At 42.1% G+C, this 21,974-nt stretch overlaps 1 protein-coding gene and 1 pseudogene across 1 annotated transcript in view; one reads left to right on the forward strand and one right to left on the reverse strand.

Moving 5' to 3' along the window:
* The window catches only part of KCTD16 (potassium channel tetramerization domain containing 16), a 286,438-nt gene extending 280,440 nt beyond the window's left edge, over nucleotides 1-5,998 (reverse strand). Inside the window, exons 1-2 of the mRNA XM_043465114.1 lie at nucleotides 5,865-5,998; nucleotides 4,348-5,502 (exon numbers count right to left, since the gene is read on the reverse strand). Coding sequence (XP_043321049.1) covers nucleotides 4,348-5,179 — 832 coding nt within the window. The 5' untranslated portion in view covers nucleotides 5,180-5,502; nucleotides 5,865-5,998. The remainder of the gene's footprint in view (nucleotides 1-4,347; nucleotides 5,503-5,864) is intronic.
* On the forward strand, nucleotides 5,415-21,786 carry LOC122440828 (annotated as a pseudogene).
* The last annotated feature ends 188 nt before the right edge of the window (nucleotides 21,787-21,974 follow it).

Genomic DNA, 21,974 nt, shown 5'->3' on the forward strand with positions numbered 1-21,974 from the left:
CTGCCCCTGTCCTTTATCAAACCAGCCAATATCTCCCCAAGCAAGGTCTAGGCTGACTTCATGATTAAGCCTTATACTTAAGATTATGTTATATATTTAAAATATAAATTATAAAATAAGAAGGCACAGGCCTTAAGAACACTCCCTTTGGGATATAAAGTCACCTGATCAATGACTATTAAAAGGTTTCTTATGTACAAAAACCTCTGAGAAAAGTAACACCATGCCTTAAAAATGTTGTAAATATAATGACAGGACAGAACTTTACTGAGATCTTGATTGTTGCATAAAGAGAAAGAACTTGAAAGCAGGAATGACTAAAGCATGAAGAAAGGGGAGCATTTAAGATGGAAAAGACAGAAAAACATCACAGAAAGAGGAGAGGTAGGTAAACACCAGACCTTCACGGTTTGGACTTTGCTGTTCTGTGTCTTCATTTTGAATGTGCCAACATCATATTTCTATGGACAATAGAAATTGAAGTTGTCATTGGTAACTTTTGAGGAACAAGGAAAAAGAAAGCTAGAATTATTTCAAGATAGATGCTTTTCTGCCTGTTTTCCTTTAAAAACTCACCCTTTTACAGAAGGTTTAAAATCAACATTGGGTAAGTTACTCACAATGGTTAGAACCACCATTTCTTCCTAATACAAGGTCATGCAGAATTCTAAATAAGAAATCGTTTCCTGATCTACTTTTCTCCAACACCCCCATCTCAATCAACCACCCTGAAGATATATATGTATACAAAGTTATTTAGAAACTTTGGTAGAAACAACCTTTAGAATGTAAGGAAACCAAGTAAAGAGAAAAAAAGGTTAAAATGCACTTCCAAGTAGTACTCTGTTGAAAAGGCAATGAATCGATGTCTCTATCTATGATTCACAGAACTCGGTTTATGGTTTTGGATGTTATGAATGAAACTCCTACTTGTGGTCAGGTTATCACAATTCTATTAGAGGCAAATGCCTTTGAATCTGAATGCTTTCAGTGACTCACTCATAGGAATAAGATTAAGGAAATGTACATAATCTTCTCCAATGAAGAACAACTTTCCCTCTCACTAGGGCATTGGAAGAGGGCTCTAAATAAGAGGTTCATTTATTTCCATACACCTGTGATTTTGTTCCTAAGTGGTATGAATGGCTATTGATTCAATATCAGGACTTCTGTCTTCCAAATTACTTAACTCATTCCATCTGGAGGTGAGTCAAGACGTCATCCTCTGATGTTTACGATATTGCCTTCCATACAATACTTGGTAAGAAAACAGAGGTAATTATTTACCTAGTTGGATGAGAAAGAGGGAAAAATACCTTCTTGTTGTTTTAAATTAAAACAAGCAAAATACTTTGTGAGGCAATTCTAGGACAGACATTTTTATGTTCCTATACCACTCACATTTTCTTGCTTGCTGATAAGTAAATCATAATCCATATCTCACATATTGTATTTTGGTGTATAAGCAGTGTAAACAAACATATTTCTTGCCACCCTGTTGAACACACACAAACACCTGTTGACTTTTTTTTCTAGTTTTACATTAAACAGTCAGTCAAAACTATTTGATGTTGATCATCAATTCTAGGTCTACATGAAGACCGAATGAGGCAAGAATCTAACCTGTTAATAACTGACAGATCTCCCTGGAACATCTAGAAGAAAATTAGGCAAACAGAGGAAGAAGGGATCTCTCCCCATGACTGTCAACCACCATATCCAATGTATTAATTTCTTGCTGTTCATTTTTACTGTGATATGGATCCAGGCAAAGTGATTCTGCATTATCCCTTGGTTATTAGAAGAGTCTGATTTCTTGGAGTTCACTCCTTGGAACTAGGAAGTTTGTCACCACATATCTATATCTTTATCTACAGATATTTTTATAACCTAGGAGGAAGTTGGGATCCCCTACGAAGAACACCTTTTCTGTTGGTTGGTTGGTTTTTTTTTAAAAAATGGGGGAAGTGCTCCCTGAAACACATACTGCTCTTCAGACCACTGCCCTTCAAACCTGGATGGCAGGCAGGCGGTGGTTTCTGGGCTCCACGCCCTCTGCAATGCATGCAGTGGATCGGGGCTGGCGACTGGTTGATTGGCGGGGCTTGGGGCATCTTTGCATACAGGCAATTCCCTGCTTTAGAGCACCTCCCAGAGTTTTGGCCCATTAACCCAAGCACAACAGCTTGATGAATTAATGCCTATAGAGGCACAGTTGGCAGCTTCTAATTAAATAATTATGGCTAAGCAGCTGCAAGGAAGCTGTCATGCACCCTAGAAAGCCAGCTGTCAGCTTTATTGATCCTGAGACTGAGGAAGAGTTAACACTTAGCTCTGGTTGTTAGGTACAAAGAGCAAGTATATCATATGCAGTATATGCGCTGTGCAATGTGAAGCTGTTGCATATTTGTGCTAGTCTGTCCATGGAGTAATGAAGAGCAACCTGCTCCTTGGCATCCTCTCAGCAATCCAACAAAAAAAGGAAGTGATTATATGATTAGAGAACAGAGTCTGTCTGGAGCAGTCTACAGAGGGCTTAGTATTATACAGATGAGCCCTTGATAAACACAGAAATGTCACTGAACTAGCAGGCAACTCAGGCTCTAAGTCTCATTTAGATGAGCAAGTGATTGGAATCAAGTGTGGTCTTTTTGAGGGGGTATGACTGATATGTTTTCTTCTGTTTGACTAAAGTTTCTTAAGAGGCCGTTTTCAAATATTAGAAATTGGGGAACAAGGTAAATATCACAAACCTAGATTTAAATTCAACGATTCATTTTTTTTTCCAAGTTAGAAGATGTCTGTTCTACAGAATCACAGATAATGTCATATTCCTTTATAGAAAGCCAAAAAGCTAAAGCTTTATCTCTACACTAATGGAAAACTCACCAGAAGGAAGAAAGCAGAATCTGGCCACTAAGCCCCAACACAGAGGAAGGTATAGATTATAGATAAAAGCCATAGATAGGGGTATTGGACCAAACAATGCTTGTTACAGAACATCAGAATGCGACTGAACTGCTAGCTGATTCCACTTTTCTCCGCAGGCTGTTCTTTCTATACAATCCATGTGTCTTCACTTCTAAAAACCAAATCTGTGAAAACCCAGTACAGAACAACTCGGCTTCCCACAGGCCTTGTCACCAAGGCTCCCAATATCGTCTCCAAAGGAATAAACACAACTGTAGGCAAAACTCAGTCCAACAGATTCAGTCACACCTTAATGTGCAGAGACATTTAGATACTTTAATTCTCAAAATTTATGGATTTGCCTTAAAATAAGAATAGGGGAAAACTGGAGACATATTTCTCATGGAATTCACTTCACCCAGCTCCCAGACCTGTTGACAATCAGCAGTTCATCAAGCACTGAACTTTATAGACTGATTGATTGTTTTCCTCCCAGATATCAATGGCTTATGGTTAACTTAGAGTAATTCTTAAAATAAGGCATTCTGTACAGTAAATTGTCATTTAAACAACTGGACTGACTCTAAGAAATTCTTACTATAAAGGCTTCAGTACAATTGTTTCCTTTCTTTTTTTTTCTCTTCTGGTTTCCTTTTATGCCAGTGATTCTATCACTTCAGTTGTCTGAAGCTGACTGTGTGTGATTGACAATTCTCAAGGATTCATTTCTTTTGGGTGAATCCTAAATGCAGCTCAGCTTAATTAAGTCTGCAGTGCAACTCAAATCTCAGTACAAATTGCTAAGGAATCAAATCACAAATTCGTGAAAGCCTAGGCAGGCAAATTTCAGACTTGGGGTCAGGCTAGTGGGGGGGGATGGGGGTGGGAAGGGGTCTTTCATCAGTCTGTACTGCCATCTAGCCAAGATCACGTCATTCAGTGCAACATCCATTTTGCTTTCAACGTCCCCGATGAAAGCCAGTCTTCAGAAACCAGCTTAATAGACCCAAAGTTCAGATAAGACAACAGTCAGCAGCACTTCAGCCACTCTGCGTCTACCAAGCTCCTGTGACTCAACAGCCAAGTTCTCATCATTGCTTTATCTTCACAGTTCAATATCTGACTGACAGACACACATGTCTATTTTCAATCCACATATTACCTATACCAATATCATTTGTATCCTGTGATTTCTGACGCCTTTAAATATTCTGTGAGTTGACTGGGAAAACAAAAGTTACCTTAGGTAAAACATGAAAGCAGATTATAACCTCTAATCCCCTAGCTATACCTCAAGAGTTAAAAAAAAAAAAGAAAATCCCAAAACAGCATTCCTTAGACATAGACTGAACATGCAGACCATACATACATATATATATATGTATCTGTTAAACAAATCCATACACATGAAAAACAGCAAGAACGCTCTGTACTTACGGTAGAAGACGTACTCAGTGTAACTTGACCAGATCTTGTCTTCTGTATATTGGTTGACGAAAGATGCTGTCACTGAGGAGTTACAGGCCACCATGTGGAATCCACATTCTGACAACATATCAAAAGCCCTTTCCAGATGCCTGAATTTGAGATAAAATCTGGACGTGTATCTTTCTGGGGCTCGGTCAGGGTCTCTGCTCTCATTCAAAGTTTCTCCAAAGACCTCCTTCGCCAAGGAAATCCTTCCACAAACCAAAATCCGGGGAACTCTCCGAAACTTGGCATCCGCCTGCCCCTCTCTGCCCATGGTGCAGGACCCCCTGTAACCCACAGTAATAAAACCCCACTTGCGGTCAGAAGGGAGCAGTGAGGAAGGGGGGCAGATTCTCGTGTCACTTCCTTGGGAGACATCTTCAAAGTCACTGTGGCAGAATTCATCTGGGCTTTGCTTGATTTCATCAGGGGTCAGGAGTTTGACCAAGTCTGGGAGCTGGAAGTACTCAGCTTCTCTTTTCAGTCTTCCCCTTTCTGGAAAGTGATCAGGCAGGACCACCTGCCTGTCCCTGAGATAGTCCAGAATATAACGGAACAAGAATCCATCTCTGTCAATGAAAAACCTTCCCTTGGAGTCCTTGGCTAGGTCGTTAGCTGTGTCTCTCTTTGGGGAAAACATTTTCCACAGGAGGGAATGAGGGATGCTTATTAATGTGGAATGGCGAGTAAAATAAACTTGACCCCCAACATTCAGCTCCACGACCTCGGGGAAGGAGTTGGGAACTGCAGCCCCTTGTTCTCGAGCATAATAACGACTACAGTTGCCACTCAGAGCCATGGTACCTTTCTTCTTTTTCTTCTCCTATTTTGATGTGAAGGAGCGATCCAATGGAGTCACAGCCTGATCCTTTGCAGCAACTTATAAGGGAAGGAGAGGATGCTAACTTGTTAAAAACAACCTCCTCTTACCCCAGTTTCTTTTTCCCCCAACAAAGCAAAATTTCAAAGAGTCCACAGGTGAAGTGATGCTACAGAAGTAGTTTAAACCCTGGCAGGTGGTGAGCTATGACTTCATGGAATATAATCAACTCATCTGCATCCAGTTTTCCCCCAAGCTCAGTAGGCAAGGCCGGCCAGGTCCCCAGTTACTGAGAGGTCTGTCTGCAGGAAAAGAGAAAATTATTTCCTCAAACACAGCATGAGTCAGAAAAAAAGAGACTGCCTGAGAGAGGAGAGGGAGGTAGAAGGAGGGAGGGAAACCGAAAGGGAGGGAGGGAGAGATTATTTTACATAAGCAGCCCTGGAATTACTGATTTCAGCCATTCTTCAACTAAATCGTAGCTTCTCTCAAGGTATTTCGTGTCTACATATTTATCTATAAACCTCTGTCTCCAGCATTTAGTATTAAAAACATTTCTATTTGATTTCTGCATTAAAAATGAATATGCAATTTTCAACTTCTAAAAGGAGATTTATTTTCTTTCCCCAGCTGGAGAGGAAAAGCAATAAGCCCTGGAACTTACCTCAGTGAGTGCTGGAAACAGTTCTTGTGAAGAAATACCCATTTGCAAAGCAGTCAATCCCCAGCCACACACAGAGTCTGGAGCTTGTCAAAATCCCAAACAGGTAAAATACAGAGGTATCAATGAAAAGTGCCAGAGAGATGTGCTCTTAGAAAATAATAATTATATATATATATATATATATAAATATTTATATAAATGTATATTTGTGTATATGTATGTATATATTCACTCCCAATCTCAAGTTAAAACAAGTCACAAAAAAGTTAAACCGTGACTAGAGGTGGTTGGATTGAAGAAGCAAAGCAGAGAAAAATATTCAAAGCTTCTCCAGGAAGAAAAAAAAAATCAAACCTTTGGAAAGAATCCTTAAAACGGAAGAGAGTTGCAAGAGGTACCGGGACTTAGAAGCTTTTCAGAAAGCCCAGAAGCAAGACAGATGCGCCCTGCTGGGGTCCCAGGTAGCCACCCCACCTGCCGGCAAGGGCAAGCGGGCTCCCATATTCCCAGCCAGGTGGGAGCGGGCGGCCGCCGCGGCGCAGAGATGCCGGCGCGGGGCTCAGGCTCGGGCTTCTCCGGCGGAGGAGCTGGGTGGTTCCACAGTTCCCAGTGCAGTTCGGCTGCTGTTGTTTCAGCAGTGCAGGCAAGAAACCATCCAGGGAAATGACTATTACATCATCTTAAAGGAATATGGCTTGGAGAGAGCGGAGGCAGCTCCGAGTCACGTCCGCCTCGGTGACAGGTCGCCGGGACTGCACGGGGACGCCGCGCTCCGGCCGTGCGCACGCGAGTCCCCCGGGCGCTCCGGGCTCGGGGCGGGGACGCAGCGCGGCGCAGCCGCTTCCCTCCCGGTCCTGTCCGGGAGTCTGGAGTTTCCAAGGGCCTTTGCTTTGCCCTTTCGTGCTGTCTCTAGACCGACACAGCCACCACCATGCCCCAGAAACAACCTCTCAACCCAGATGAACACGGCGGTTTTTCATTTTAAAAAATCAACAAACAATTCCTTTGCATGTGCACTAAATTTCTGCTAAAGGGCAAACTGCCCCCTCTAAAGCTTGTTTAAAAGAAAAAAAGCATACCCAATGACCCCCAATGTTCAAGCTACAAAGTGTCCCCCCCCCCCCGAAGAGGACTAAGCCATGTTCTCTCAGATGCCCTCTCCTGTTTTTGTTTTTGTTTTGTTTTGTTTTCCTTTTTCTCCATTCCTCTGCCACCCTCACCCCAGCAAATAAATAAATAATGAATATATACATCCATACCTTCAGTCTCTCTGGAATTACTGATGCTCCTTCACAAGACTATAGGAAGCACTGGTACCCTCAGAGAAAAACAGGGCTTCTACCAGTTAAGTCATTATCTTGGCTTCTATGTAAGACATCGTTACCTGCAACTTTTTTCTGGGTCTGTTTCCTTACGGAGCTTTTCTCTGGATGTGCCCCCGCCCCTCCCGTCTCATCCCAAGAGGACTCTGGTGGAAGACACGCCTGCAAAGAGACATTTTACTCTTGTCCCAGAGGGTTCCCTTAAGTGCATCATTAGAGTTTCAGGAAGGCATTTCCAGGGCAACCTAATCCACTAACAAAGTGCTTCCAGTTGATCCTGCCAGTCAATAATGGCCCAGCCAACAGCTTACAGTAAGTCAGCCATTTCCCCTTTCAAACACCAATGTCTTAGGACTCACATTCCTAATGAGAATGTAGTACTTCACCTATGAATAATATATGCGGGGCACACTCCATTCCAAACAACTGCTATTTTTAAAAGATGAAAACCAAAAAATGGAGCGAAAAGTGTGAATTAGACACATTTTATGGGATACATGGGTTTATTGCCAGCTCTTGCCCCAAGAATTAGCGTGAAGATAGACTCAGCAGTAGCATAAAATAATTTCTAATTTAACACTCTTTTCTTTCACTAAGAATCAGGTTACTGAACACATTCAGAGTATTAGCTAACACTCCAACAACTGATTATATTTAACTTTGTTTCTTTAACTAATGTATTAACCTACTCTGGCCTCAATCATTGGGATTTTCATGCTGGACCAATCAAGGATGTGCTTGTTATTTGATGCACTCATATCGCCATCTAGTGTCCTCAAACTATCAGTGCAGGACTATATCCGGCAACGTGTGTGTGTGTGTGTGTGTGTGTGTGTGTGTGTGTGTGTGTGTGTGTGTGTGTGTGTGTGTGTGTGTGTGTGTGTGTGTGTGTGTGTGTGTGTGTGTGTGTGCGCTCAGTCGTGTCTGATTCTCTGGGAACCCATGGACTGTAGACCGCCAGGCTCCTCTGTCCATGGAATTTTCCAGGCAAAAATACTAGAATGGGTTGCCATTTTCTACTACGCCAGGGAATCTTCCGGACCCAGGGATCGAACCGCGTCTCTTGTGTCTCCTGCATTGGCAGGCGGACTCTACCACTGCACCATTTGGGCCAAAGGTCAGATTTTTTTTCCTCTTGGTTTTAAAGTTCTTGAGTATTATCAGAAATGTTCTGTTCACCAAGATGACAAAGTAAACATCTAGTTGCTATCGGGTTAAGGGGAAAAGTAAGTCTGAATCTGTAACTAGTAAGTACTGTCTCTGGTTGTAGCAAAGAGCAAATTATTTTATGTCTAACCAAGTAGGCCAGCACACTATGACAGTGGCTTTGGAGATTGGATATTAAAGTATTTGGGAAATAGTTTGGCAAGAAATGAAGAAGGGGAGGAAGAGAAATCATAGTTTTTAAAACTAAAAGGAGCTTGTGAAATGGAATCACCATCTCATCTTAAAGACATGGAAACTGAGTACCAGAGAGGGAAAGCACCTCCACAGGGTCACACAGCAAGGTGAGGTTGGACCCCTGCTATCCAGTACAGTCAGTACCCTAGCTTTAACCTTGTGGATTCTAGAATAGGGATGGAGAGGTGGCAAATAAAGAAAACAAGAAGAATTTTAAGATTATTACACATTTGAAAAAGCAGCAAGTCATGTAGAAGAGCTTTTAATATGAAATTAATATGAAAATTTTAATATGAAATTTTAGCAAGGCTAAAATATTTTCACAATTTAAAAGAAGAGTATTCTCTATCTCAGAAATGAGAAGCTCTTTTCATTGGTCTGGGCTTCATAGGTTAGGCTATTCTGAGACAAGAAGTTCTTAATTTGGGGGAGAATGGACTGCTTGGAGAAAATCTAGGAAATGAATACATGAACATAAAAGTTCACGTTCAATGTCAGGGACAGAGCCCCTGAGGAAGGGCAGAATAAAGAGGCACCAGGGAGATCACGTGGCCAGGGACTCACATTCCCAGCAATACTCACATTTGGACTATGAACCTTCTTTCTTTGAAGTTTTTTCTTTTTTTTTTTCCAATGTGGACAATTTAAAAGTCTTTACTGAAATTGTTGCGATATTGTTTCTGTCTTATGTTTTGGGTTTTTGGCCAGGAGGCATGGGAAATCTTAGCTCCCTGATCAGGGACCCAAGCTGCACCCCCAGCTGCACCCCCAGCGCCCCCAGCGCCCCCAGGCAAAGCCGTAACCACTGGATGGCCAGGGAAGTCCCTGAGCCTTCTTTGTAAAGTGAGATTACACTCACACTCACAGAGACACATTCTGAGGACTGAAAAAAAAGAAAACATAAAACATTCACCACACAACCTTAACCTTGTGACCACACCACCTGAATGCAGTCTGAATTCATATTTTTTAATAAACACTTTTAAGTACCCCAGACTTTGCATACATATATTGCTGAATATTGTTTTGCGCTTAAAAAAATTCATTTAGTATAATAAAGAGTTAAAAATAAACAATTGTTTTTACAGCCCTCTTGAGGTATATTTGCTTTTTAATCTACCTGGATCCTCAAGAAATTGAGAGGGTCTGGACCTCTTACTCTTTGAGAGGTCAGGGATTTGGTTCCAGGTTGGCCCTAAGTCTACTCACATTGGGGTTTGTAGAACCCAGGTTAATAGCCTCTGATCTGTACTCTTTCTTGTTCCTTTAGTCTCAGGGAGGCAAAGGATAAGAAGTGAGATTAAAGCCATAATTGGCTTGGAGGAAACAAAGCAATACACTATCTAGAGAGATTTAAATAGTGCTAAAGTAAGCCAGTGTGTCCCAGGGTGTCTCAGGGAGGTTGTCAGTAATCCCAGCTGTTTGGTGCCTGAACAAGAGGCAAGAAGCCAAGTCTAGGCTGTAAGTGTATTCCTGTCCTTCGTGTCAGCAGATAACACTGCTAGTGTTATTATTCTCTTCTGGCAGCTCTCCACTGAAGCACCGTGGGATGCCACACTCTGCGCAAAGGCTGAACATCCAGCAACAGATTTCTCTTAAGGGAAGAGCGAGGAAGAATGTTGCATTCCGTTCCTTGTAATATTCAGGCCCACAGCTCATGAAGACACACCATGGGTAACTTGTGGAATTGATGGAACGTGTCTTAGCTTCTATTTCCTGTTCCCCACTTTCACACACCCCCAGAGCTGAATGTTGAAGAGTGTGTTCTCAAAAGGACAATTTTAATTTTGGAATAATGTGATCACCTCCCACATCCTCACCCCCTAACACATCCTTAAGTTTCCTGTCCCTTAAAGGGAGATAGCTTTTATGCTGACTGTCTGTGTTATCAGGGAGGGAGTTGATCTCATCAACTTACTCATGCTAAGATGCTGTGCATTCATTGTGTTACATGCCCCAAGGACTCCTGAATTATCAGCATCGTCTTAATAGCTACTGTTGATGGAGGGCCTGTCAGAGCCATTACCTCTCTCTCAGCTCTCCCCGACTGGTGGTGTAACATCGGACAGAAGACTGAATGTGTCTGAGCCAGGGTAAAATGGAGATAATAAGAAGACTGCCTCTCAGGTGTGCTGTGCAGATAAAATGCGGTGATCTGCATGTTGGACCCCTAGCACATTCCCCAGCTCAGGCGAGTGCTTAATGAATGTCAGTAGTATCCATTAAAGAGGTAGAAGCAGCCATATTTGTTGTTGTTCGGCTCAAGTTGAGGCATAAAGAAGTTACCAAAGATGCCCAAAGATCGAAATTCAGCTCTGTTTGCAAATTTGTTGCTCTTCCCACTATGTAGTTTTAGGTAAAGATTATTACTTGGTATAAATGTATTTCTCGGTAATGGGGGATCAGGCTTTGGTGGGGGAGATGGGTGGCAGAATAGGGAACTGAGAATAATTGATACCACAGTGGTTAAAAATAGAAATGCCACTATCTTCTTCCAGACAAGGTTGCATTCCTGGTACCCTTTCATCCATTCCACACGGATTTACTAAGTACTATATCGTATCCATCACAGCTGTTAGGTATTTAAGATACAGAGATGAATTCAATACAATCTCTGAAATCAAACATTCACATACAAACACACACTCATACTCAAAATCATAACAATAGAAGTTAAAGATTAAGGTTCTAGATTCTTGAACACTACTACTTATTTGCAGCAAAATGTCTGGTACTGTATTCAGCTTTGGATCCTACATAGTTCACATATGGTTTGGACAAATCATTTAACCTCAGGTGGCCTCTGCTTCCATATCTATAAAATGAAGCTGTCTCCCCTTATAGAGATACCGTGACTGATGGCAAAAGAAAGATAAAATATTGCCGCCCAATCTTCAGAAGCATACTAGGATGCAACAGAGGAAGAAGGCAGCAGACAGCAGTCTGTCTTGTTAAAATAAAGCCTCCACAAGAAAGAACTGGGATTCGACTTGTATAATTTTAAAGTTGGAATGGGAGACCCTTTGAGGTCATTCTTTGCAGCCTCTGCTGCTGCTGCTGCTAAGTCACTTCAGTCGTGTCCGACTCTGTGCGACCCCGTAGACGGCAGCCCACCAGGCTCCGCCGTCCCTGGGATTCTTCAGGCAAGAACACTGGAGTGGTTTGCCATTTTCTTCTCCACTTTGCAGCCTCAGCTCCACCTAAAAGTTTGAGGTAATAGGAAATGTTCAGCTTAGTCACTTCTCTCAATTTCTTCCTGAAAATACTGTTGAACTTGACTCCCAAAATACAAATAATAGCTAAAGTTGTTCGTACCAGCATACAGTCTCTGAAAGGAAGTCTGCAGAATAAAGTTCTGTGTGAACTCATTTTGAGATCTGAAGTGTTTTTGTTTTTTTAATGTTATGCTGATCTGAAAAGCAAGTATCGGCTGCTCTTCACATACGAAGGTAACACCTTTTCAGGTTTTCTTCAAAATAATGACAATTTTCTGGAACAAATGGTCCAAGTTAGGAGTGCATAATTTGATCATGAAGTGAAGCCAAGTCCACATATGTGTTTTGAAACTGTGATCTCATCAGCCTGAAACCTAACCAACAAAAATACACTCTTCCTTAAAACAGATTGGAGAATAAGGGGGAAAAAAAGAATATAACTGCCCGACTTTGAAACAACTGGTTCCAGCAAATACACAGGCAATATTTTAGGCATAGCCATAAAAAACAAAAGAGGTCCACCTTTGCCTACCCCACAGTCCTACTGCAAGCAACCTGCTTAACTATGCTGTATCATTCACGGTGTGATGCTCGTTGCGTATGCTGGATTCTGCATATTGGCACCATCCTTACTATGTTTGCTATGCATTATGCAACAGATCTCTTGGCAAAGTAATAGTGTAATTTGTAAGCCAGTAATTGTCAACCTTTTATCTTCTACCTAGGAAACCCATTTTTCAAACGATGTCTCCGTTGCCTTTCCAAAATATGCAACAGATACAAGCAATATCAAATCCAAAAACACTTAGGTGTTAAGTTCAAAAACACTTATTATTTAAAAAGCAATCAGTCAGAGATTTCAATAACATGTCAGTGGTCTCTAGAGTGCATTTTAATGTTTTTCTAAATAGTTTTCTATATGCATACATGGAATTTATTGAACTCCCTGAAGCAACTTGTGGGGAAAGAGTTTGAAAAGCCTAGTTGTAATAAAAGGAACAGGTTTTAGAATCAGGCAGAGCAAGGTGTGAAAGAGGTGCCTAGCAGCTGCATGCTCATGAGACAATCACTTTACTTCTCTGAGGATATTTACTTCATATATGTATTAGAGAGAGAAAAATCCACTTTCAGGATTGTTGTGAGGATTAGAGATAAAATTCTGAAAGTGCCTGGCACATAGCAAATATTCAATAGGTAAGTGGCAATGTGGTTATAGTTATGCTTGGCTTCATCACCTCCTCTGTCCCTCTTCCACCACTTTCTGCCTATACCCCATGGGTCTGTGTGAATGAGTGGATGGGAGGGTACCACATTACTTATTCATGCTGGTGATGTGACTGATCCCTTTTCTAAAAGTCTGCTTCTTCCTGGGAGGAGGGGGATAGAATAAAGGCAAGGGATACTGGGATTTCTAAGCACAATTATCCTTGGAGATGGATAATTAGTTCATTTAAAAACAGATTCACCTGCCTTAGAAATAGCTGTACTTTTCAAAGAATGATAAATAGAGGAAAGCTCATTCAGAACATCTCATACCATTTTACAGTGATTCAGCAGTCACTTTGGTGTAGCCATTGTTTGTAGAAGGCATTTTTCACAACTAAATCCAAACATGTCATACTTATAGACTGAAATGAATTCTACCGATGGCATCTGCAGGTGGGGAAAGCACTAAGACAGAAGGGCAAAAACCAAATAACAAATGGAAAGATTTATCTCAAGGACTTGAGAAGCCAAAGCCGGGAAATTCAGGAATGCTCTGAAATACCACTGTCATTGCCAGTGCACTTTTTCCTTGCCTTTTGAGTTATCTGCAAGATATTCATGGAGGAGGGAATTATTTTTCATTCATCTTGGTAACCCTCAGTAGCTGGCACAGGCTATGGCATTTGGAGGGTGCTCAATAAATGTTTGTTAAATTTAATTGCAGGAATGAGAGTATTTGCTTAGAATGACACAAAATTGGCGTGTTAAACTTACGATTACCAGGGGAGAAAGGTGGGGGGGGAGGGGGTGATAAATTGGGAGATTGGGGTTGATATATACACACTACTATATAAAAAATAGGTTAACAAATAAGAACCTTCTCTATGGCACCTGCTCAATACTCTGTAATGGCCTATGTGGGAAAAGAATCTAAAAAAAGAGAGGATATATGTATATGTAAAACTGATTCACTTTGCGGTATAGCAGAAACTAATACAACATTGTAAATCAGCTATACTCCACTATAACCCCATAAAAAGTTTTTAAATGATTTGTCCATTCTGGACATTTTATATAAATGGAATCATACATTACTGCAAAAAAGAAACTGGCAAGGTTATGTCAGAATGAGTGTTAGTTGGGAATATAAGGTGGTTGATTTCAGTTTAGTTCTCAAAACATTGAGTTATCCATACTGTCAACTAAAAAAAAAAATGCACAACTTAAATATTGAGACTTGTGTTTTGCTTGGCAGATGAAACTGAGAACTTAAGCCTGGGATGCAGCTTCTCAGATAGCTCTGAGGGACTGCTCTGAAGAGGTAGTGGAGGAGCCATGATATAAAGGGGTTTTTGCTACAAAGACCAGGTATGTGAGTGCTCACTCACTTCAGTCGTGTCCAACTCTTTGTGGCCCTATGGACTGTAGCCCGCCAGGCTCCTCTGTCCATGGGTTTTCCAGGCAAGAATACTGGAGTGGGTTGCCATGCCCTCCTGCAGGGGATCTTCTCAACTCAAGGATCAAACTAGTGTCTCTTATATCTCCTGCATTAGCAGGCAGGTTCTTTACCACAAGAACCATCTGGGAAGTCTACAAACACCAGGTAGCAGAACTTCATAAGATTACTGTTGGGGCTTCCCTGGCTGCTCAGTAGTAAAGAATTCCCCTACCAATGCCAGAGACAAGGATTCAATCCCTGATCTAGGAAGATCCTACATGCCTCGGAGCAACTAAGCCCCTGCACCACAACTATTAAGCCTGTGCTCTAGAGCCTGGGAAACCCAACTATTGAGCCCATGCTCTGCAACTACTGAAGCCCTCACACCTAGAGTCTGTGCTCTGCAACAAGAGAAGCCACCACAATAAGAAGCCGAAGCACTGCAACGAAGAGTAGCTCCTGCTCGTTGCAACTAGAAAAAAGCCTGGGCAGCAACAGGAGTACCCAGCACAGCCAAAAATAAACAAGTGAATAAATATATTTTTTTTAATTTCAAGGAAAGATTGCTGATAATTAAAGAAAGCCAAACACCTCGAGTTCATGAATTTAGCACTTTTCTATGTATGGGAAGATGCAAGGGTCTCAGCTCATTGAAATCACTCCTTTGATATGTGCCTCAGCTATCTGGGGCCAGAATCCTGCCTTTCTCCATCCTGAATCCCCTCAGGGTGCATGTGTGGGGGTGGCTGCCATGGCTGAGGGTTTGCCAGCCTGTTTGTCTCCATCCTGAGTTCCCTGAGGGCTCCCAGTCTGGGGTGGCTGGAGTGCCTGATGGCTGTAACATCCTCTGTTTACTGATTTGCCAGGCAACATTTTTCATTCACAATGCTATTAGTGACCTTTGCATTTGGTCAAGTCCCAGAGAAATCAACTCACTGCAAAAAATAGCCTTTCTTAACTCATCACTGCAAAGAGGTCATTCAAGCACCCAGTGCCCAATCAAAATGGAGTGAAAAAAAGAAAAACCATTAGAAGGAACACCCTTGGAAGAGGAAGAGATCACAAAGTTTTTAGTTTCACAATTGCACTGACACCAGTTTCCTTAAATATTCATGTCGATGTCTGTAGCCAAACTAACAAAACTGACGATGACTCCCAAACATATTCACATTCATTTAATTCCTACAACAATCCAGAATTGTTGGCCTTGTGGGGAGAATAAAAGAAACTCTGAGAGTTTAAATAATCACCAAGAGGTCACACCAAGCTTGTCTGATCCCAAAGTCCCCTATTAATTACACCAAACTTATTTAGGCATAGTTCCTTTTGTTAAATATCCTCAGCCTCTATCTGATATTTGCTCACTCAGAGCAACAACACATCCCTAGCAGAGATCACAACCATATCCCCAATCCTAGTTCTGTACCAGGCTCAGGGAAAGCACTCTGTAAGTAAGCAGGTGTCAAAGGTTTGTTAGAATGTGCAAGTGAGTGAAAAAATGAAAACATGCATAGATGAACAAACTACCACCTGGGACAATGGTATCCAGAGATTTTATCTGGATACAGCAGAATCTGATCTCCTGTAGTATCTAATTGTCTTTACTCCTGAAATGTTGATTCCCAATGGAAGACTGATCCCAATGATGAAAAGGGGTTCTAAAGAGGTAAAATAAAAAGGTTTCCATAACAATATCAGAGAATTGGCCCTTCATGAAGCCACAAGGATGAGTAATATAGATTTATATGTTAATGCTCTAGAATTTTAAAGTTTTTAGAAATAAGAAACTGCTTTGGGGATAAAGCTAAAAATCCCAGTTTTGGGGGGCTTTTTTTTTTTTTTAGGAACGTAGATGGTAAAAAAATGTATATATGATTCACTTTAAAAAAATCTTGACAAGGTACCAGGCAATTCTAATCCAGTCATTTTATGCATCAGTCACTCTGCATCTTTTCCAAAAATGTGTGTGGAGTTGGAAAGCCTGGTAATGATTGACCTATACAGACACACACATGGGGCACAAGATTTAAGGAGCCAAAGCACACAATTCAAACGTGAGTTGGGAGACATCATTCTTATGCTGTTTAATGCAGATGTGCTTAGCTGCTGCCAAGGAAATCTCATGTTACCTTTATAGACAATGATCTGAGCCCCAAGCACATCTCCCAATTACCCTAGGGTCTCTCCAAATGACAGGCTGGTTTGCAATGTGTGGTTCCAAAGACTGCCAGAGGACATCAGGCAATTGTTTGAAAATGCAACCAGTGTCATATATCTTCATGATAAATCTGGTTTCCATTCCATCAGGAAAAATAATGTCTATGATATGTAAAAAAAAGAAAAAGATTCATGTATCTGATAGAAACTGGATTCAACCTGATGCCTCTTGACCAACCCTTTGAATTTTTCATATATGTAAATGAGATCTTGAGAGTTGTTACATACTGCTACTCTGTTGTAGAACCATCCTATTGAACACAGAGGCTAAGATTATCCCTAGATAGGATATTAAATAAAATTATAAATTTAAATGGAAAATTGGAGAAAGAATTATGGATGGAACAGAGATGGAATTCTAATTTGCACCAAAGACAGTAAGAAAATGCATTTCTCTTATTGCCATTTTGCCCATGGACATTTGTACATATAGGTCTAAAGAAAGAAAGAGAAAGTAACTGTCCAATGAAAGTGACCAAGGGGTTGAAGCCCAGTTTGAGAACATCAGTGCTTTGCCGCTAGCTAATCAGAGTCCAGAAAGAGTCCTTTCCCAGAAGCCCAATGAGTTAACGACAACTAAGGTTGTTGGAGTTCAACAAAAAAAGCTTTTGAAATCGTAGTTCTATTCCATGTCTCTTATAATCATTCATTTACTCAAATATTTAATCAAATATTTACATGTCTATTTGTACAAAGAACTATGTCAGACACTGTAGAGGCTGCAATGATTAATGAGACTAGAGTTGCCCTCAACAAGCTGATAATCCAGTAGGGCAACAGTTTACTCTGTGTCCAAATTGGAGATAGGTAACATATGTGCCAAGGAGAGTGATGGCTGCTTTTAAGAGAAGTGGAGAAAGTTCTATGAGAAAGACACAGAGCTAACCAAAAGGAAGTCATTTTGAAACTCTAAGGAACATCTTGTCTCGCACAAAGTACCCATTAATAAATTATTGATGGGCTAAAGAAAGTGCCTCCTTGCATCACTACATATTTACTGGGCATGAAGTCAGAGGCATCCATTTAGAATTCATTTAGAACTGCCCCAAACCAGGCTGATTCATTAGTCTTGATGCTCTCAGAAATATTTCTGTAAGCCCATTATAGCTCTAGTCCACAGTTAATTTGTATTTGATTCTCAGCCAATGAGGACTAAGAGCCATTTGAGTGTTCCTCCTGAGGCATTTATTGACTCCACCAGGCCCCTCTTTCTGCTATTACTTGTGTGCCACTGAACACGTGGGTTCAAGACAGCTGAAAACAGGAATGCAAGCGATGGTGCTGAGGATTCTACCAAAGGTCAAGGAAGATACTGGATGGCAGAAAGGAGGCTTTACTACAACAGCTCCAAGTGCCTTTAAGGAGACAGTCTAAGAAACCCAGATCAACAGACAATTGTCTGGTGGAAATCCTTTGACATTTTGAAGGGCAGCATAAGCCTCATTCCAGCAGAGAAAGATTGTCCAACAACAATATGAAGGATAAATAGAGGAAATCTATGGCCAAAGGCATATCACAACTTCAGGGGCCTTCAGGAGAAAGAAGAGCAATTGCCAAAGTATATCAGTAGCACATCCCCAAGGATGTTCAATAATCTCATAGAGTACCCATAACGTGATTATTTCCAGGAACAGATTCCCACAATAATTTCAGGTTGGGGAGTGGAGGCAGAGGGTGATGTAAAACACTATTTCTATTTCAGATACTCCAAGAACCCTGTAATTAAGGATATCCTAAGGGTTTGGGAAGATTCACTTTCTGTAAGCAATAACTTACAGAGGATAAGATGGTTGGCTGGCATCACGGATTCAATGGACAAGAATTTGGGCAAACTCCAGGAGATGGTGAGGGACAGGGAAACCTGGCATACTGCAGTCCATGGGGTCATGAAGAGCCAGATATGACTTGACAACTGAACAACAACAAGAAGCAATAGCAGTTCTTCGAGGCAATTGTATGACACAGAGGAGACTGAATAAAAGAACATGAGGAACTTTTGTTCATACAAAAGGACAATCTTATGAGTAATTTTGGTCACCCTGCATTATTGCAAATAAAATTTACCTGGTTTATTAACCTAACAGTCACAATTTGGGGATGGAAAGGGAAAGAAACCTACAAAGCAACCTACAACTTAAGCTAAAAATCACTACTTCCTATGCTGGGAAGTGTTCATGCACCATGGTTGAAAGTGGCAGCTTTAGGATCAGGCAGTTCTGGGACCAAATCCCAGCTCCATCATTCACCAGTTGAGAAAGCTGAATGACTCTTCTAGTCACGATGCTCACATCTATAAAACAGGTAATAATTGTAGTTCCTTATAGGATCAAATAAGAGAATACATATCAAGTATTTAGCGCATCACCAGCTCACAGTTAGTACTCAACAAATGTAGCTTTGCAGTTTTTTATGTATTTTTTCCATAATGGTTTTAGACTACCATCTCCCTAGAGTAGAGACACATTGTTAATATCGTTAATGTTGGCCAGTCCTCGTTCTGTGTCCCCTTAAAGACTGGGAGGGCAGAAATCAAGGCAGTCACACAGACCCCCTTTGAGAGTGTCGAGTCTGCTACTGACAGCTGTTTTGGGTAGGTCACAGGGCACCATACGGCAGATAATGGTGATACTTGTCTGAATAACACACTCTTCACTTGCTGAATTGTCAGTGTCACCACCCCTGGCCTCATGAAGCTCTAGCCCTTGCTCCTCATTTATCACATGTCACTTGACCCAGCATGGTTTCCTGCACACAGGATGTTTGGACAAAAATCTGCACATCTTTTAAGTTCTGTTTTCCCCCCATACCCTCCCCCTGTTGACCTAACTCAGTCTGAGTGGGCTGTCACCACTATGCAAATGACTTCAAGTTTGGTTACCAAATTATATATACCTGCTGGGCATCTTAACATAGATCTGCCAGAACATCACATTCAAGTCTAAAGCCAGATATCTGTTTGCTACTCCCATTCATTATACTCTATCATATTCTCTGAGTTAATGGTATCGGTGGCCTTTCTCCAAACCCAATTATCTTGTCTATCCACTTTACAATAAATCTTCCAGGTATCTCTTCTTTTTCATCTCCATTTGCCCTACCCTTTTCTTTACCTTTTACCCAAATCAGTTTGTTCAACAAATAATTACTGAGATCTACCATTGACTAGGTGCAGCATTCTGTTGTAAGCTCTGTGTGTTGAAGACCTAGAGATGAACAGGTAAACATGGTTCTTTTCCTCATGGAACTTTCATTCTAGGCAAGCAATGCAGATTTTAAACTGGTAATTAAATAAGCAAAATCATTTCAAATGGTGACATGTTATGAATAAATTAGAACTTGGTAATATCAAAAAATGTCTTGGGCAGAGGATGGGGAGACAAAGAGCAGAGGTTGGGACTCTGAGTAAGTGATATGTGAGCTAGGGCAAGATGCCAATCGTGTGAAATTCTGGGAATAGCATATTCTAGATGGATGGAATGATAAGAACAAAGGCTCGGATGTCTGAAGTCAGACTATGCTTGACATGTTCAAAAACCCAAGAAAGCCAGCAAGTTGGAGCAGAAGTGAGAGTGTAGTTCTGAGAAGCACACAGAGGCAGGTCAAGCCGTGCAGAGGATCATGGACCAGGGTAAGAGTGTCGATTTCATAATAAGTATTATAGGAAGTCACTGATGGGTTTAAAGTTAGAAGAGGCATGGTCCAGTCTATGTGTGTGTGTGTGTGTGTGTGTATGCTTGCACGCTCAGTCATATCAGACTCTTTGCAAACTCCTGGGCTGCAGCCCGCCAGGCTCCTCTGTCCATGGGATTTCCCAGGCAAGAATACTGGAGTGGGCCTTGCGCAAGGGAAGATGGCAGCATCTAGGTGGAGGTCTTGAGATCAGATCTGCAAGGCGTTGCTGTGGAGGCCCACAAAGGTTCGCCCCAGGTGGCTTGGCCTTCTGTGCTGCAGGGCCCTGAGATGCAGGGCATATGAGTGGGGCATGCAGAAGTCAGAGACTCCTCCCCTGGACAGGGTATACAAGATTCCTGGACTAGAGTCCATCACCTTCATGGGGAAGATGCACTCTATGCCCAGGCTGGCACGTCCAGTCTTCCCATCCTGGGACCCTGACTGGATGCGCCTCTTGGCCCTGCTGCGTGAGCACCTGCTGTACAGACCAGGTCTGCTCCATCTTCCACCAGTGTTGCCGCCTCCTCGAGGGTGTAAAGCAGGCTCTCTGGCTTAACAAAACCAAGTTAATAGAAGGCCTTCCTGAGAAAGTGCCTAGCCTTACTGGCGAGCCAAGAGACCACACATAAGATCAAGATGAACCTGTTCTGAATGCAATCTCTCACGCTCATCTCTGGCACTCTACTGAAGACATCCCTAAGAGAGAGACCTACTGCTCAGTCAGTGTGGACAGCCTGATGTGGCTGCGTAAATCCCAGATGCTCAAGCATCCTTCTCTGACCAGGCAGATCTATGCCCAAAACAACATGTGATCCACCACCTGGAAATAAGAGTCTACCCTGATTCAGGTCCGTAGTTCCGGTGGAGCCCAAGCGAATGCCAAGGATCCTCTGCCTCCCATTGCCCCCCGAGAGGAGGTGGAAGCTACTGAGAATCATGTTCTTGAGACTTTCTATCCCATATCTCCCACCATCAGTCTTTAGGAGTGCAATGTTTATGATGTGAATGATGACACAGGATTTCTGGAGGGCTATCTTTACCCCTATCCCCACACCCAGTATTTGCTGGAGTCTGCCAACTTAGAACCACACTGCTTTCAGCCAGATCAGTTGTGGGCCAAGATGATCCTGTCTGCCTTTGGCAATGTGCTGGCTCAGGCTAGGCTCCTGTACGGGAATGACCCTAAGGTTTTGGAGTAGCCAGTAGTCATGCAGAGCATGGGCACCCATGGGCGTGTTTTCCTGGTGCTACAGCTGAACACCACAGATCTGGCCTTCGAGGAGGACCTCAAGAATCTAACCTAGGTGGACTCCAATCAGCTCCTGCATTGGCACTTTTGTTGTGTTCCAGTGATCAAAAAGAAAGTGGTTGTGGACCCTGTTGGACCAACTTGTTCCCAGCCAGAGACATTCAGAAAGTTTTTAGCTCTGAATTTTCATGGTGCTGTGTGACCCAAGGACTGTCCTGAGGCCTGGAGCCCCCAGACTGCTCTCTTCCTGAAGATCCTGGAGTCCGGGCCGTGCCTGGGGCTTGTCCAGAGCTGCAGCACTCCTTTGGCTGGGGGTCTCACCTGCAATAAAGAACCCTTCGGGTAGACTGGAGCCTGTGTTTGTTGTGAGGGTGCTATCAGGTGGGACAC

Source organism: Cervus canadensis, chromosome 4 (assembly GCF_019320065.1).
Source record: "Cervus canadensis isolate Bull #8, Minnesota chromosome 4, ASM1932006v1, whole genome shotgun sequence".
Taxonomy (NCBI): domain Eukaryota; kingdom Metazoa; phylum Chordata; class Mammalia; order Artiodactyla; family Cervidae; genus Cervus; species Cervus canadensis.